The sequence below is a fragment of the Notothenia rossii genome (genome assembly GCF_949606895.1).
Source record: "Notothenia rossii genome assembly, chromosome: 9".
NCBI lineage: Eukaryota > Metazoa > Chordata > Actinopteri > Perciformes > Nototheniidae > Notothenia > Notothenia rossii.
In genome coordinates, this window is record NC_136907.1 from 59352454 (window position 1) to 59369509 (window position 17056).

The following is a 17056-nucleotide window of genomic DNA, read 5'->3' on the forward strand; positions in this document are numbered from 1 at the left end:
AGAGATCAGATCAGCTGCTGCTGACGGAGAACACGCAGCTCTGCATGATCACAGCTGTGACGGACCGTTGAGTGGAGCAAAATACACTAAGAGTTAGACCTAACACACTTAGCTAGTTTATCTACTCTGGAACTAGCTAAACTAGCAGTGGCGGCCGGCCAATAGGGGCGCTAGGGGCACCGCCCCCCCTCTTCCCACATGTTTGATTGTCATTAAAAATTAATAAAAAAATATATTTCCCAAAAATATTTATTTTTTATTTTTATTTTTAAAGAACAAGGTAAATATTATATAGTTGGTATCAGTAAAATGTATAATCTACAATAAAATCTCGTTTAAAATTGTTTTACGATGTCTAAAGTTACTGATAAGTCACAAAGTTTCCTGCCTGGCCGCAGCGTGTATCATTCGCCCGGGCGGTAGAAAAGAGCCCTCAGCCAGAGCAGCTGCAACCAACAAGCTGACTTTTGCTATCTGTAAACTATGCCGCCGAAACATAATTTCAGCCAATCAGCGTCGTCGGATCTGATGCTCAAAGGGCGCCCTTTCAGCGCCCTGGCCTGTGTCTGTTTAGACTCGTATCCAAGGTGACGCTACAGTAGGGGATGTAGCGTCTGCAGGTGTAGACTCCGGTGCTGGTGGATCGCCGGAGCTGTAGATTAACATTTGCATGTGTGACCCATACAAAGTGTGTGATCACAATGTTATGTTTATATTTAATATCCTTTTAGAAACCTGTTTAACAATGGACAGCAGGGGGCAGTAGATGGCAGGGTAACACTGCTGTGATTTGCGCCTGCCGTAAACGGACTGATGTGGAGACGGTGCTGCCGTTGGCTTGCCATTCTGGCAAGACCCTCCAAACGAGCAGCTAAGGATTTTGTTGTTAATCATTTCTCCTGTTTTGCAGGTCAGTTTTGTATACATATTGTCACAAGTGTTATAAATATCCACGGTAGTGTTGTGTCACGATGTCCTAGTTTTTGAAGTGGTGTTTGGACGTTGTTTATAGTCTTCAAATCTGCGTAGGAGACTGTCTCGTGGTTGCTGTGTGCGCGTGTGTGTGTAATGGCGGTCGCTATTTTAATGTAGCATAAGCTCTTTGATCAAAGTGAATGCAAGTACATGTAATTGTTTACAGCTCCTGTACATTTTGTACTTACATATTTTCTGGGTTAATATCCTAAGTATTTTGTGTGTGTGTTTTGTATTATCTGTATGTGTTCTATGGTCAGAGTTAATACATAAATGCTTGTGGGATGTTAATGCTAGCACAGATTAGATTCTGATGCTTTACCTGGGAAGGTATTTAAAAGGGTTTGATTACAACATCAATATCTGAAGAGAGAAATTCTTATTTTAAGTCATGGTGTTTATTTCAAATATATTGAAGACATGAATATATATATATATGGACAAGTGTTTATATTGAAGACAGAAAAGGGCATTAACAATTGTGTGTGTGTTGTGTCAAATGGTTATGGACATTAACAATTGTGTTTGTGCCAAATGAATAATAAATTCTGGCAAGACCCGCCAAACGAGCAGCTAAGGATTTTGTTGTTCATAATTTCTCCTGTTTTGCAGGAATACTATCTGTCATCGCGCCCTGCTTAGCGGGGCCTGTTACACATGCTTATTGTAGCTGTAAGGGCAATGCCTGTGGCACCATGGAGCATATGTGTGGGCTGGACCTGTATTTTACAGGAAAGGAGTGATCAGAGGGTCGAGTTGTCGATTCTTGTTCAGTTTTCATCTTCCTCACCCTCTCAGACTTTGAGTTGCGCGCGCTGCTAAAGAGACGCGCTACCATGGAAACCAAACAATGGTGTACCTATATTAAAGTCCGAGTGGAAACAGTCGTGAGTAAATCTGATTTTGTCAGAAATCGGGAGAAATGCGGGAGTCTCCCGCGAAAATCGGGAGGGTTGGCAAGTATGACACACACACACACACACACACACACACACACACACACAATGTTCGTATTTAGTCTCCTGATTTTAAATCCCCTAGTATGGTTTTGTCACCATTTCCATAGCCCCACCAAAAATATTTTTCACCAGCCGCCACTGTAAACTAGTTATAAATATATTTATTCTTTATCAATCAATCAATCAATCAATGTTTATTTATATAGCCCAATATCACAAATGTTACATTTGTCTCAGTGGACTTCACAGTTTGTACAGAATATCAGTATGACAATACGACACCCTCTGTCCTTAGACCCTCACATCGTACAAGGAAAAACTTCCAGAGAAAACCCAGTTTAAAGGGAAAAATGGGAGAAACCTCAGGGAGAGCAACAGAGGAGGGATCCCTCTCCCAGGACGGACAGACGTGCAATAGATGCCGTGTGTAAATTGAAAAGATAATACTTTGCTGTCGGATCACTTATTACAGGTTCAGCGAGCTGCACAAGACTGACGGGCTGTCAGGAGATGGAGAGGAAAAGAGAGCACCCCGTGTATTTTTCCCCTTTTATTATCCAGAATTACTGTAAACCTTTGAATAAAGTAGTTCATCTACTATTAGTAGTTTGTTTGAATGCATTACTTATGTTGTTTTTTGTCATTAACATAAATAAATCTCACGTAGGCCTACCCCCTGGCCCTGCAGTACTCCAACGTACCCCTAGGGGTCCGCATACCCCGATTTGAGAACCACTGGCCTAGTGGTTAAAGCAGGTTATTGAATTTAGTTGTTGAATAAGTTATATTTGATGAAAAAATTTAAATATTAAGAGTAGCCTACATACAAAATTGGGGGAAAGTAGAAGGTCAATGATAGAAATATAGAATAGAAAATATCAAGAAGATACTGTAGTGATCTCTACAATAAAATAGTTTAGTGCAGGACGTCCAAAGATATTAACAGGAGGATGTGCAAAACAGACAAACTAATAAGGTTTTATGTAAACATTAACGAATACTTAGAGTTAAGGTCTTCTTTTGAATAAGAAAAAAACGTTGGGGGGTATCAATAGATAAATATTAAGTCTGACAAAGTACTTAACGTCTAATATATTGCATAGTTTATTTTGGCACTTGACTATCACCTTCCCTGAATTTTACTCAGGTGTAACTAAAGTCTGATTTATGGGTTGTTTATATTTCAGAATCTGCAAAGTAACACAAATAAATTTAGTGGAGTAAAAATACCAGGTTAACCTAATGGAGTAGAAGGAAGTAGTACATGCTGCTGTAACAAAAACATTTTCCAACTTGGGATCAATAAAGTATATCTTATCTTAAAATGATCGATGACTAACTCCATATTTCCAAGTCCAATTTTGGACTGTCTGTCGTGGATCCATTCCATTTCAAAGAGCTGTTTGACACTTGGCGTAACCTTGTCGCACTGCCACTCCAACATCCAATCACAGAGCTTGAGGATTAATCACAGGGTTTTTAAAGCAAGGCGGATGTTGTAGTCTCAAACGATAGCTGGGGATTGTGGGTAGTGTAGTGTCTTCGGAAACTCTGTCTTGTCTAAATTCCGAAAAAAATATTTGTTTTCACAAAAGCATTGTACACAATTTATTAAACCAATCAATATTGTGTAATTAACAAGGAGAAACTGATGTTTTTTAGTGGATAAGTAAGCAGATATCACTGTGTAATCATTTGACAGTGAGGGGAATACTTCCGGTTCTATTATGAAAACGAAAGAGCTGACGCTAACTTTACATAGAAGCTGCCACATATACACGTTCTCCTGGCGAGACCTCAAATCATCTTCGTAATATCTATCAAACATCCACTACATCCACTGGACGTAGATTATAAAAGTACAATATATACTTCTCGCTAGAAATCTAATAAAAATGCATTTTAATTGCCAAACTATTTACAATTTAGGATTTTCAAGAGAGGGTTATTTCTGAATAGACGACCCTCCGAAGCGTTTGCAATCAACGGGAGCATGTTGTTTCGTACACGACCGCTAGAGGTGCTACACTTTAAAACGTGACTCTGAGTCGTATTAAGCTGCTGAACAATCGACCTATATGGTCGTTTTTTGTAGGAGGACAGGCTGGTCTGTGCAGACAGTGTGAGCACTTAGCACTACATCGAGATTAAGAGTCATTCTACCAGAAATCTATAATTCCACATCTAAATATACTGAAGAAAAATGATTTATTTCTTTCAATTTCAAAAACAGGTCATATGAAGAACATGTTAAACTGTTAGGAACACATATTGTCCCATCCCAGCATGTTTTTATTATTGAATAAAATCCATTTTTAAATGAGTGTCACCCTTAAGATGTCAGGCCCTGTCACAGACAAATGTGAGTACGGTAGAATGGTTTCCTAATATATTTTTTAAATACAAATAGCATTTTCCCATTGATCACATGTCCCTGATTGTATCTCCTGATTTAATTATTTTAAGAATTTTTAGCAACCTATCAGTTAACTGTAGTAGACAGTAAGGAAAGTCATATTGTTGTAAAACAAATACTTTTGCACCAATTATTTTTAAAAACAGCTAATGTGGATATGACCCCCCACCTCCATGCTCACAATTGCAGAAGTTATTGCACTTAAAATTTAAAAGAAAATAACATTTCTGTATTATGATTTCCTGTGTGACAGGACTGACCCTGTCGTGACAGGGTTGACAGCTTGTGACAGTACTGACTTAATAGATTTAATTGATTCAGAAAAGTTATCTTTATTTTAAATCTTGTTTTGGTAAGTTTTCCTTTTTTAAACCATTATCATGATTCAATATTAGACAGATGTGGTAATAATCAAGGTTACTTTGGTTGCTGATTGGCTAATGGTTACACAAGCCAAAACATTGTTATGACATCATAAAGTGGCCAAAATCTGATCAGCTCATTTTAAGACAGGTTTTTATATAAATGGATCAGGACAAAAAGAGAGAGAATCTTTGTTCCTGAAACGTTCAGAGTCTCTTTACACAGAGGGGACACATGTAGATGTAGAAAATATAAAAAAAAGTAAATTTTGCATAATAGGTAACCTTCAAGTGTAATGATCAACTATCTAAAATAGTTGTGTTAATTAAACGCACAAGGGGCTCTTGAATGAAATAATATTATAAAGGTAAACAGAACTGATAAACGGACAATCTTTCACAAAGTAAACAAAGACAGGTTTTATACGTTATTCCAGTGTATTCACAGTTTTCGAGCCAAACAAAACAAACAAAACCCCCACAAAAAGTCTGCTCGGCGATACACCGAAATGTCTTTACTGCCTAATTCAGGCCATAGTTCATTGAAAAAAAAGGCTGTTGCTCCTGCGCCCGTCGGCGGCAAAAACAAAGATTTTGTAGGCCTTTTCAGGCTATAATCCACAAAAAAAGGAAACACGAGGACCGGCTTGTCCCAGAGGAGCGATCTCACCCGGGGTTGTAGAGAATATCTCTCTTTGAGCGCGTCCTCTCCATGCAGACGTGCTTCTTGGTCGGTCGATGCAATATCCACAAATTCGGTTTTTCATTAACATCCCCGTTTCATTTAACCATATATTTACATGTTGAGGAAATTACAATATCCCGCTGAATACCAGCATTCGCCAGACACACTTTCTTCTCCCATGAGAACCAACCCCTGGGCCCTGTCTCAGGTCGACTATTTTAATTTCCTCGCTCCTCGGTCCTCGGTCTCACCGGAAGTTGATTAGTCTGCGCCATCTTGAGAACCGTCCCATGGCTCTTATTTCTGCCGGAGGACCGAGAATTGAGGAGCGATAATGGAGGAGCGATAATAGAGGAACCACCAGTCCATCCTCCGATGAAATCCTCAGATACTCGCCCCGCCCCCTTACTGTGTATCGCTCACTGATTGGACGATGCAGTGCATGCACTGATCTCATGCTTCTTGTTCTTGACAGGAGAGCAGTACCCCAGCGCAGCGCCGTATAGATAGAAGAGTTACGACAGCGGAAGTCCAAAAACGGTTATCGTCACGTGGTTCATGCAGACGAGAATCGTTCCCCGGAAGTTCATGGCGGGCAATGTGAATGCATTGATAACAGGAGATAGAACTTCGACTTTTGGTAATTATTAGTGAATAAAGGTTTTGATTTGCAATATTTATACAACAAATCGATATGTGTATGTATTTACATCAATATGTTTTAAAAAATAAAATAGAATTTGCTAATATTAAGTGATAATATTAGGATTAGTGTGAACAACTAGTTTACATGTTAGGCTAACAGTGCCTTGGTTAAAGAGCCTGTTGCTGTTTATTTATAGCTTTGAATTCTTTCAAACCAATATTATCTTCTTAAACTTGTATAGTAGTCAGGAGCATCACTTTCTAATGTTTATTGATATATTTAGAGGGAGGGTATCTAAAGGAATGCTTCAACATTCAGATTAGATTAATTTCTACCATTTTCTTAAATTCATGGTAGTTTCAGTAAACCCATTGTAATTGAGGACACAAGTTATCGAAATGACTAATGTCATCTTTATGGCTTTCAGAAAGGACAGGAGACCGACAGGTGACTATCAAAGGACTAGCAGCAGCAGCAGCAGCAGCAGCAGCAGCAGCATGATGATGATAAATGTGTTGTTTTAGGAACATCCATTGCAAATACATGGAATTCAATAAAAATTGAATAGCATATCATGCAGTTTGTCTGTGCCTTTTCCTCCGTGTTTTCCTGGTTTGCTGTGCTGCCTCCTAGTCGCCAACATTGTTTGCTGTGCTGCCTGGGGATGCTCAAATCGCTCCGAGAAAGGAGTACGAATGTACGGCTTCCCCACTGACACAGAGCGGAGGAAAAAATGGCTGACTCAAGTCAGCAGGAGCAATTTCACGACCAACAGCAAAAAAATATGTGAGGTAATTATATACAAACACTGCATTTGCACTTTTTTACAAAACGAAAACCACACCATTTGGAAAACTTAATGTTTTGTTTAATATAAAAAAACAGGGAAAGGCTTGAAAAACACAGAGTTGAGACTCAGGGTGCAGGGTGAGGGTCTCAGTGCAGGTATTCAGGCTCCATTGAATCCCCCTCTGGTTCTTGTGCTGAAAGAGGGAGTAACAGACAGGAGAAAGGGTTATACACACCCATATAGCACACCTATTGGATGGGAAATTGCCTTGGGGAGATAAGGTGTGGTCTTTTTTCCCAACTGAAGTTATGGAACTTTATTATTTGTGAGTTTAACAAAGTATGACAAATGGCATCATACATCTTTAGAAAATATGAAATAAAAAATTGAAGTGAAATCAACCTCTTCTCTGGAGAACAAACTTTGATTTCTCTGTCTTGTGAGTTTGCAGTCTTGCTCCTCCACCTGTAACATCACTGCCCCTCCACCTGCCATACAGTAGGTTACTAACAAGATTACTTATATAATACAGTGATAGAATACATGTTTAGTATGCTTACTTATATAAAACAGTAGTATTAAACTTACCTTGTGTTTTCATTCTCACTTAAGTCCCTCTCCCTTTGACATCAATCCAAAATCAGCTGAGCTGCAACATAATACAGACAGGTAATAATCAACATAATCACAAGGACACAATATGGCTCTGCTAAAAACTCTCACTCTTACACGCACCAAACTTTATATTTATCTAATATTTAACTCCCTCCACCCCCGCATACAATCCCGTTTATAAGCCCCTCTTCTCTAATTCAACAATGTTGGACGAAATGACATTAAGAGAACGGAATTTACAATTAAAAGGCTGTTCAACGTGTGCTGCTAACTTGATCCGGTAGCTTTATCTGTTATCTGTAAACGTTCCCTAAATCTACTAATTTAGGGATAACCCACTGACATCCTTTAATACACATGTTAATTTGAATCAGATGTACTGATAATATCCGCAATATAAATCTTTAAACTTCTTCTTACCTTTCAAAAGTCCGTCACGAACGGTCTATTATGCTGCAACTCTACTGCGCTGCTAGCCTTGGCGCTAACTTCCGGGGAACGATTGAGAGCTCCAAAATCCGCCATTGCTGTAAAAAAGTGGTCCATTGGAGTGAACGTAGATGACATAACTCTCAGTCTATACGGCGCTGCCCCAGCGGAGTGAAGAAAATAAATGAAACTGGACTTCCGGTCCGGCACAGAGATGGAAGCTTAGAGCAACACGCTCCCGACCTAAAATATCTAAAAACACTGTCCGAACAATGCAATCCAACTCTTTTAGTGCATTGAAGTCAACGGGGAAATATCGGACTAACAAAAAATGTCCAGAAAAGGAAAGAGAAATACAACACAAAGTAAAAAGTTTGACGAGGAAGAAATCGATCAGCTGTCTCAAGTCAGCAACAGCATGGATGATGACACGCAGCCAGATGACGCAGTTCCCAGCGGGGAAGCTCATATGAGTTTAATTCTAAAAGAGTTGCGAGACTTTAGAAAAGACTCCTGCCAACAACTCAGCGGAATAAAGGAAGACATCAATAAAATTAACAAAAGAATGGAGGAAGCAGAGGAACGAATTGACGCAGCCGAGACCAGGATCCATTCATGGGAAGAGGTGGTATCTGGCCTAGTGAAGCTACAGGTACAGACAGAGGCTAAACTGACGGACCTAGAGGGACGAACACGCCGCGAGACTGTAAGGATTTACGGAGTAGAGGAAGGAGCAGAAGCCATGTCGACATCGGTGATCGCATTTGTGGAAGAGCTACTAATAAAAGGCCTGGAACTGACCCCCTCTATGCTACAGAATGAGAGGGCGCACCGTGCGCTCGGCCCCAAACCTCCGGCCGAGGCCTCACCGAGATCTCTGGTGGTGAAATGTTCAAGTTTTAAAATGAAAGAAGACGTAATCAAAAAAGCCTGGCAGAAAAAGAGTTTTTATTTCAAAGAAAAAAAGGTCAACGTGGACCATGATTACGCACCTGAATTGCAGAGAAGGAGGAGGCAGTAGCCTATGCGGAAGCCAAAGCGGCACTTAAGGAAAGAAACATAAGATTCCAGAGCCCATTCCCGGCCAGATTAAAAGTATTTTATGATGATAATCCAGTGGTCTACAACTCGGCTGAGGAGGCAACAGCAGACATGGTGAAGAAAGGGATAACAGTGACTGTCCTAAAAAATCTGAGCTCGCTACTGGACCAGATTAACCGTCTGACCTGGGAACCCAGCAGAAAGCGAGGAGGTCAACTGCACCCGAGCTCCAAGCAACTTTACAAGGAACGGCTCCGAAGCTTCGACATCGGGATATCTGATAAGTAGCCTATGTTTCATAAACGCCCTCTTTAATGGATACTCCTTTCTGAAAATCTTGGTTAAAAAGAAACAAGAACAATACGGCTATTTTGAGGCAAATTAGACTATTATTTGTTCTCTTTTTTCCTTGCCTTTACTACTATTTTTCTCCGTACCCAAAGGTTGAGATCAAATTGAATAGAAGGCTTATATCACGGGCACATGTGAGCCACATTTTGGGTCGGATTGCTACTCTCTGTATTCTATGGACCATAGTATCAGCCTAAGGGCTGAAGAGGGCCCCCTTCCATCACTAAGAGGAAGAGACTTTCCCTCCACACTACAACACTCCAAGGCCCAATATGTGGCCTTAAACCTGGAAGTCAATGTCACTTATGTTTGTGGATATTACTTTGTTATACTTTTTTTGGTTATAGTTTGGGATTTTATTAATGTTATATATACAACAGGGGATGCGAGAAATGATTTAAATGTAGGAACTCATGGATTTAAAATAAAGGCAAATAATCACCATGCAAAGTAAAGGGTCAATTAAAGTAATTACATACAATGTGAACAGTCTGGGAAACCCAATTAAAAGGAATAAAGTAATGTCAAAATTAAAAAGAGTTGGAGCAGAAATAGCCTTCCTGCAGGAGACTCATCTAACAGAAAAGGAACACCAAAAACTTAAAAAGTGGAACTTCAGTCCATATTCATCCTCTTACAGAAAGGGATCCAGGAGGGGCGTAACAATCTTAATCTCCGGTAAATTAAATTTCGAATGCACATATGAAAAAAAGGACCAAGATGGGAGATATGTACTTATTCGGGGAAATTTGGAGGGTACTTTAGTTACCCTCCTGAATGTATATGCCCCCCCGGGATCATTTTTGAAATAATAACATTGGAGGCCCAAGGAATTCTAATTTGTGGGGGAGATTTCAATGTTAGACTTAACCCAACTTTAGATACATCAAAACCCCTTTCCTCAGGAGGAAAAAAAATCAGCATGAACATTAAATTGATCTTGGGAGACCTAGGACTCTCGGATGTATGGCGAGACCTAAATCCGTCTACGAAAGATTTTACCTTTTACTCACACCCACACTCAGTATATTCAAGGCTTGATTATCTGTTTATGTATCAGAAAGATTTTTATAGGGTTCAAAATTGCAGTATAGGGACCATGGACTTATCGGACCATGCTCTGGTCTCCATGGCATTAAATCTAGGACTAGAAAGGAAAAGCACAACCTGGAGACTGAACACAGGAATTCTTAAACAAATTAGGCCTCAAATCAGGACCGATATAAAAGATTATCTGAACGACAATGATAATGGAGAAGTGTCCCCAATAATCCTGTGGGATGCATGCAAAGCTGTCCTAAGAGGAAAAATAATTGGATATTCCTCAAACATAAATAAGCAAAGAAAAGAGAAAACAAATCAGCTTCAAACAGATCTAAAACATCTAGAAAATATACATAAGAAAACTTTAAAAACAAAAACTAAAATGGAAATAGATAAAAAAAAGAATGAACTCCATGAAATCCTCTCAAACAACATAAAAAAAAAAAGATCTTTCTAAAACAAAGTTATTATGAGGTAGGAGTTAAATCAGCAAAACTATTGGCTTATAAACAAAAAAAACAACAGTTTATTTTTATAAAATAAAAGACCCTGAAACAAGTATTATACATAGCAATTTAGAAGACATACATCAAACTTTTGTCTGTTTCTATAAAAACCTATACTCACAGCCTAAAATAGATAAAACCAACATCAGGAGTTTCCTTGATTTGATAACTTTTCCTAAAGTGAGGGGTGAGCAAAATTATAAATTAATTATAGAAATTACGGGAAAAGAAGTAGAAAAGGCAATCGCTGACTTAAAACCCAATAAAGCCGCAGGCCCAGATGGTTTCCCTTCTGAATGGTACAGGGAAATTAAGGATCTACTGATCCCAACAATGAGGGATGCTTTTAACCACGTGCTTCAGACAGGCATAGCCCCCCCCTCATGGGGGGAAGCAGTAATTTCCCTGATACCGAAGGAAGGGAAAGACAAATGTGACTGTGGAAGCTATCGTCCAATAAGTGTGCTAAACCAGGACTATAAGATCTTTACCCACATTTTGGCAAAAAGACTCGAAGAAATCCTCCCTCAGATAATAAATCTGGATCAGACAGGATTTATCAAACAACGGCAAACTCAAGATAATATCCGCAGAACTCTACATATAATTGAACATATATCCAAAAACAAACTCCAGGCAGTACTTTTGAGCCTCGATGCAAAAAAAGCCTTTGATCGAGTTAATTGGAAATTCCTATACCAAGTCCTTGAAAAGTTTGGCTTTCACAAGACCTTTATTAATACGGTTCAAGCACTGTACGACAACCCTTATGCAAGAATAAAAATAAACGGAGCCATATCAAATTCTTTCTACCTTGAGAGAGGGACACGACAGGGATGTCCAATTAGCCCTCTGCTATTCACAATTTATATCGAAGCTCTGAGTTTGGGGGTTACTCAAAATAACAATATTACAGGTGTAGAAGTATATGGTCAGGAACATAAATTATCATTATTTGCTGATGATATATTAATATACCTGTCAAACCTAGATCAATCATTCTTGAGTTTACTGATTTTTTTGGATACTTATAGTTCTGTCTCAGGGTACAAACTCAATATAACAAAAACCCAAATACTGAGCTTTAATTACAAGCCAAGCCAACATATAAACTCACTCATTGATCTTAATTGGGATCTGAACCACTTAAAATATCTGGGAGTAAGCATCTCTAATGATTCAGAGGAATTGTATACACTAAATTTCAACCCTCTAAGTCAGAAAATAAAAGAAGACATAAATAGATGGAACTTGATCCCAGTGCTGAGCTTTGAATCTCGAATAGAGTCAGTGAAAATGAACATCCTACCTAGACTCTTATACCTTTTCCAGAATCTACCAATTGAAATCACAGACAAGCAGTTTAACGAATGGGATAAAACCATATCAAGGTACATTTGGCAAGGGAAGAAACCAAGGATTAGATTCTGTACTCTTCAACTAGCAAAAAACAAGGGAGGAGTAGCGCTCCCCTGCTTGAAGGACTACTATATATCAGCCCAATTAAGAAGCTTGTTCTGCTGGTGCAAGCCAGACTACAGAGCTAGATGGAAAGAAATTGAGAATAATGTATCAGGAGGAGTACCCATCGAGGCAAGGTTAGGGGATAAAAGACATGTTAAAAACTTACTGGAAAAAGATAACCGCTGGATAAACCTCTCTTTAAAATTATGGTTAAGGGTCCTTACCAGGATTGACTTGCTGGAGGAAATGAAGATATTAAGATGGTGCTCACATGATCTTGATTTCACCCCGAGCAAGCTGGATAAAACATTTAAAGACTGGGCCAAACATGGCCTTACTTCATATTGCACATTTTTCAGCAAAGGAACCATGTTTGATTTTCAAACACTAAAAAAACGATATGGATTGAATAACAGTGATTTTTTAGATTTCTACAGGTACGCCATTACTTAAATAGTTCCCTACCAGACAGCCAGAAGGCCCTTGAAAACCCTTTATTAATAGTTTTCACCAGTGCATACACATCAGACACAGGGATGAAAGTAATCTCAAAACTTTACCAAGCTCTTCAAGATATTAAAAAGGAAAATATTTTCTATATAAAACACAAATGGGAAAACGAAACCAAAAAAACAATCCCTGACGAAGTCTGGACAAATTGCTGTACTTTTCAATGGAAGATCTCGAGCTCAGGCACCTACAGAATGTTTAGTTGGAAGATGCTGAGCAGGTACTTTTTCAGCCCTGCTCAGTCATCACATCATCTAGGGCCCCCCAGCTGCTGGAGGAAATGTGGTTCTCAGCTAGCACATCACTACCATTTGTTTTGGGCTTGTCCTTTAATAGTAACTTTTTGGGAAAAGATTCATATAGAAATTGAAATAATACTACAGGAAAAAATCCCTTTAAACTGGGACGAATTTCTATTTGGGCTCGTACATTCAATCCCCACAAACTCCAAAACAAAACAATTATTTGGAATTCTTACTGTTGCAGCAAAAAAAGCAATAACTAGAAAATGGCTCAAAGCGGATATCCCTTCTCTTGACAACTGGTACGACAAAATCCATGAAATCTATGTTATGGAAAGAATCACCTTCTCAATGAGGCTTCAGGAAAACACATTTGAAGAAATATGGAAAAAGTGGAGAATTTACATATCCCAAAGACGACCATCCCTTGTTTGACTGTTTCTATACACCGATTGAATGTATATGTATTAGTGGTGGGCATAGATGAATTTTTTTAATCTAGATTAATCTCACTGTATTCTTGGAATTAATCTAGATTAATCTAGATTAAGATGGCTCATTTGAATTCTGCCGAAGGCATTCAGAATATGTGTGCTACCCAAATAATGACTAAAAGTAAGTCTTTGAGAACGGGTTTCTCAAGCCAGGTGGTGCATTAGACCAGGGGCTCATCTCCAGTTTCCAAAATGCATCACAAACTGCTTGAGAAAGCGGTTCTATGATAATTGGTGATGAAAATAAATCAATGACAATGAGATGTACTGTTTATTAACTGTTTATTTTTAGTTGAACAGTAGGCCTATATAACAGGTTGTAATGAACTGTTTACAGTCAGTAGCTTTGTGTCAGTCAAAGCTCTATTTCTCCTTCTTCCACCAGTCACTCAGGCAGACCAGTTTGTTCACATTTTCTGGTGACAAACAAGCTCTCTTCTTCTGCACAATATGGCCTGCTAAAGAAAAAAGTCTCTCGCATGGGACAGTTGTGGCAGGAGTCCCCAAGTATTTACGGGCAATTTGGGCCATCTTACCATAGACAGCAGTGTGCTCCGACCACCACTTCAGTGGACACTGATCTAGACTGGCACTGGGCTCTACCTTGTACCTCTCCACTGTACTATCTTCTGGTGTCTCCTCATCTGATTCTGAGTCGGATCCCATCAGTAGCAGGGCTGTTTTCTTCTTGGGTGGCTCAGGGTTCTCCTCCCTGAGTGGCTGCAGAGCAGGTTCTTCTCCCTTCATCAACGCACTTAGCTTTGCCCACACTGGCTCCCTCTCTGCTCTGGGCAAGCACTTGAGGTCCTTAAATCGTGGATCTAGAGCAGTCGCCACCTTTGATGAATAAAAAATAATAATTATTGATTGATGAAAATGTCACTTTCCAAATCCAACCTCCATATTTCTTCATGACTTATTCATCTGGCTTTACAGTCTATTATGGTCATACAATGTAGTTATCTGCTGGTCACTCTGACATACCTTAAGCCATTCCAGGTTTATTTTCTCCCTCCGCTGGTTGAGGTCCTTGATGAAGGCAGCCTTGAATCGCACAATATAGGCAGGATCATCATCTGAGATGTTCATCGCGTGCTGGAGGTGGCACAGGGCAGGTAGAACCACAGAACAGGATACATACTTATCTCCACCAAGGAGCTCAGTGATGTACCTACAGACAGACAGACAGACAGACAGACAGACAGACAGACAGACAGAGACAGACAGACAGACAGACAGACAACAATTATTAGTGACAGATTAATTTAACTCAGATTACACATTTAAGGGCAGGTGTTTCTTACATACAAAGTGACATTTAAAAACTTGTATGCCAATTCATGAACACACTATCTTTGTAGACCATACCTGCATGGCTCCAGCAGTTTCTCTAGCTTTGCCAACTTCTCATAATCCGCATTTGTTGGGAGGGCCAGGTTGTGCTTCTGCAGCGACAGCGTTGTGTGCAGTGCGTCTCTGTTGCGCCTCACGCGCTTTATCATCTCAAGAGTGGAATTCCAACGTGTTGGAACATCTTGCACGAGTGACTCCTTAACTTGTCCAAGGGAGGATTGTTGGACATTTAGCTCGTCTGAGTTGGCCGGACTGTGTTTGAAATGTCCGACCACTTTACGGCACTTGGCCAGTGCACCATCAAAACCACCTTCCCGAAGTGACATTACAATAGCTCTCTGTACAACATGCGCAACACAGGGCAAGTGCTCGAATGGAAGTATCCTCCCTGCTGCCACCATATTAGGAGTGCTATCTGTTCCAATAGTGCTTATTTTGTCAGTTATCCCCCACTGATTAGCGACGTCGAGGAACTGCCTTGCACACGCTTCTGCAAAGTGACGCTCCTCTGTTTTCATCACACCTAACGGACAGACAAAGTAAATTAGAATAATTTCACTACTAGTAGTAAACAACTAGCAATTATCAAGAAGCAAACATAACGTGGTGGTAATTAAAAGGCTACGAAATTAAATTATGTAATTTAAAATGACATAACGTAGCATACCTAAAGCGAAGGAGTGAAGTTCCCAGCTAGCATCGATGAGGTGTACTGTAACGCCGAGGTAGTTGTCGTTGTTAACGGACGTCCAATGGTCCCCAGTCAGTGCTACAAACCTCGCCTCTACCATCTTCTCAACTTTCGTAGCTTTCTCTTCTGCGTGCTGGTCATGTATTCTCCTCATGATAGTTCGCCTCGCAGGTAGTTTGTAAGATGGGTCACCTGTGGCCGCCTGGAGAACAAGCTCGAGCCCGTCATCTTCAACCACGCTAATGGGCCTGCAGCTGGTGGCAATCCACTGACCGAGGAGACTAGTTAGCTTGGCTGATAGAGCTGTGCTGACGGGCTTGCCTCGGTTGCACTCAAACATAGTTGTTTGACGACGAGTCTTCCCCCGCGCTACATCAGTGCTTGGCCCGGCATCTTCCGCATTAGCTAAGGGATGCTTTGCGTTTAGGTGGTACTTGAGACTGGATTAACTCCTACAGTAAACTAATTCCGTATTGCACAAGGTGCAAACAACCTTATTTTTGTCGAGGTTTCCATCGGGAAGCTTCTTAAAAATAAATTTCCCCTGAAGGAAACCCGGCGGCTTCATACCTGCTGTATCCATGTTAGCATGTCACGTTTAATGTGGCTGATTTGACCGGGGTCAGATCCATAGACAGTAGAAGAAACACAGGTCAAAAACTCGATCTCGCCCCCTACAGTGCAATTCGGCTAGGTATACATCCGCGCTAAATTATCAAGGTGAAAGTCATCATAGCTTGCGTAGTATAGACCCAGCTCCCAACCCAACTTTGAGAATAGATTAACGGCGATATTTTTTTTTATCGCCGACAAGAGTCTCACGTTAACGCAGCACGTTAACGCCGATAACGGCCCACCACTAATATGTATAGATATGTATGTGTGGTCACATGTATGTGTATTGAATGTATATATGTATGTTGATATGTATGCATGTACATGTGTAGACATTTGCTATTTCAAACAACCCCTGTGTACTTTTTCGTTTTATTTTACTTTGATTAATTTTGTTTGCTATTTCATTTGTCACTTTCGGGTCTCTAAAAATATATGATTTGAAAAACTGTACTTGTACTATAATGTGACCCCAAATAAATAAAGAATAAAAAAAAAAAAAAAAAAAAATGAAACTCACGAGAGTCACTCCTCAGTTTAAACTGTGTTTTGTTTCAATTCATGTATCATTTAGTTACAAATATGTGATATATCTGAACAACAAAGTGGTCAAATCATTTTATTCCTTTATTGGAAACATTTTCATGATCGCTTTTTTCGTTTTATATTTTCATTTACTGTCATTTCCATTCAGTCAGTCATTAAGTGCTATTAAAATGTTAATGTGCTACATATCCACAGAAACAAACAAAGTGTGCAATCCAATGAATGTTAATCTAACTGGGTTTTGATAGATAATATATATCTTTTTCTTCTCTCAATTATTTTATTTATATTGTGCACTCTAATCAATATTAATCAAACTATT

General features: G+C 39.6%; 1 protein-coding gene and 1 long non-coding RNA gene across 2 annotated transcripts; one reads left to right on the top strand and one right to left on the bottom strand.

Annotated features, from left to right (window-relative positions):
• The first annotated feature begins 567 nt into the window (after positions 1-567).
• On the top strand, positions 568-2532 carry LOC307019036. Its single transcript, XR_013802565.1, has 2 exons — positions 568-910; positions 1588-2532. It is a non-coding gene; the product is annotated as an uncharacterized lncRNA (long non-coding RNA).
• A 10042-nt stretch (positions 2533-12574) lies between these two features.
• On the bottom strand, positions 12575-16659 carry LOC307019632 (E3 SUMO-protein ligase ZBED1-like). Its single transcript, XM_079650628.1, has 4 exons — positions 15550-16659; positions 14898-15405; positions 14514-14700; positions 12575-14366 (listed from the first exon to the last, which is right to left on the bottom strand). The coding sequence occupies exons 1-4, from the start codon at positions 15911-15913 to the stop codon at positions 13893-13895; spliced, it is 1533 nt and encodes a 510-aa protein (XP_079506754.1). The 5' UTR covers positions 15914-16659; the 3' UTR covers positions 12575-13892.
• Between the last annotated feature and the right edge of the window lie 397 nt (positions 16660-17056).